The sequence below is a fragment of the Orycteropus afer genome, unplaced genomic scaffold (genome assembly GCF_000298275.1).
Source record: "Orycteropus afer afer isolate SDZICR_OR568_19922 unplaced genomic scaffold, OryAfe1.0 scaffold00694, whole genome shotgun sequence".
NCBI classification, from domain to species: domain Eukaryota; kingdom Metazoa; phylum Chordata; class Mammalia; order Tubulidentata; family Orycteropodidae; genus Orycteropus; species Orycteropus afer.
This window is the reverse complement of record NW_006922281.1, coordinates 835047-836777: the sequence shown is the minus strand read 5'-3', so window position 1 is coordinate 836777 and position 1731 is coordinate 835047. Positions and strand designations below refer to the sequence as shown.

General features: G+C 47.5%; 1 protein-coding gene across 1 annotated transcript in view; it reads right to left on the bottom strand.

The window, feature by feature from the left end:
* LOC122151764 (zinc finger protein 586-like) overlaps positions 1–1731 on the bottom strand; it is a 12961-nt gene that overhangs the window by 10183 nt on the left and 1047 nt on the right. Inside the window, exon 2 of the mRNA XM_042783145.1 lies at positions 557–658. Coding sequence (XP_042639079.1) covers positions 557–658 — 102 coding nt within the window. The remainder of the gene's footprint in view (positions 1–556; positions 659–1731) is intronic.

The following is a 1731-nucleotide window of genomic DNA, read 5'->3' as shown; positions in this document are numbered from 1 at the left end:
ATCTTCACCCAAATCAAAATAAAATTTAAAAAAAGAAAAAACAAAAAACTCACTGCCCTCCAATCGGATCCAACTCACAGCGACCCTTTCTGGGGTTTCCACAGTGTCACTACGGAAATAGATTGCCCAATCTTCCTTCCGAGAAGTGGCTAGTTAGCAGTCAAATGGCTTAGGCACTACCCCACCGGAGCTCCCAAATACACATATCATTCCACAGATACTCAGATACAAAATGCATTCATTAAGAAATAAATAGTACCTTATTGCTGAAATGCCGGTAGCCTGGTGTAAACGGTTAAGTGCTGGTTAATCGCTTGATTACAACCAGAAATCTTGGTGGTTCGACCTACTCAGACTCCCGCCTCCTTAGACGGGTCTGGAGAAAATTCGATGGAGCACAGTTCTACTCTGCACACGCCGGGTCGCTGTGAGCTGGAAGCAACTGACAACTAACAACCGTTCCCTGTGGGATAAGCAGGCAGGCGCCGGCCCATGGTTTCCCACTAGTACTCCCTCCCTGACTGGGGCAGTATCAGAGCCAGAGCCGTCGACTCACTTCCACCTCCGCGGCCTCAATTCCGCGAGACACGAGACCTCCGTGCGCCTGCGCAGGGTGCGCTACAGAGCACTGCCGGGGTAGACCACCAGGCGCGGCCCTCTGGGCAGGAAGTGTAGGGTAGTCTTAACATTTTCACTCGTGGGAATTGAACCCTCAGTCCCACACATGAACCTGTGTAAAGAGTTATTATACACAAGGTTGTTTACTGGGGAAAACGTCTATATCAGTGGATTCATACTGAGCCAGGAGTTGGCTAGATGCTCATTTTTCATATTTGTAATGTAGTTGTATGGCACCAAAAGGAGCTCTGGTGGCATAATAGGTGAGGCAGTTGGCTGCTAATTAAGTCAGCCGTTCAAACCCACCAGCTGCTCCTGGGGGAGATAGATGGGGAAATCTACTTCTGTAAAGATTTACAGCCTTGGACACCCAATGGGGAATGGGGCCATCACCATCTAACTTCCCAATGGGATTGAGCCCCAAGTTGCCTAGCAGAGGTGAACTCATGCATGCATCCCAAATAACCTAATAGCATGTGCACCTTTGTAGCTCTGGTGGTGGTGTGTCTAAGGCATTTGACTGCTAACCAGAAGACTGAAGGTTCAAACCCACCAGCCACCCTTGGAAGGAAGAAGGAACAATCTACTTCTATAGAGACACTGCCTCGGAAATCAAGGAGCGATCTCTATGAGTCAGAAACAAGCTTTTTGTTTTGTGTGCACCTGCACTCAAACTCTGCACCGAACCCCATCTTTTTCTCCAAACTGCCTTTTTAAACAAGTTCTGGAAATAAGCCACCCCTGCTCCCATCACTTTGGGCTTTCTGACATTGGTATTTGTGTCACCGATCATACAGTCACATTCAGGTTCAGGTTGGCTACTGATACAGATTTACAAACCAGATGATTTCATTATAAGGGTCATCCTTTTCCTTTTTAACTCAGGCCTGCCTCTGGGTTTCTATCTGTTCTCCACTTTCTTTTTCTTTTCATTTTTAACGTTATGGTACTTTCGGTGAAAGCTTACAGAGCAAATTCATCTTCCACACAGCAGTTCACACACACTGTCTCCTGACACTGACTGTGATTTCCCACAATGCAACAGCTCTCCTCCCACTTCCTCCCCATAGCCACCTCTTCCCTGGGTCCTTCTGCTCTCCACTTTCTAAGGCT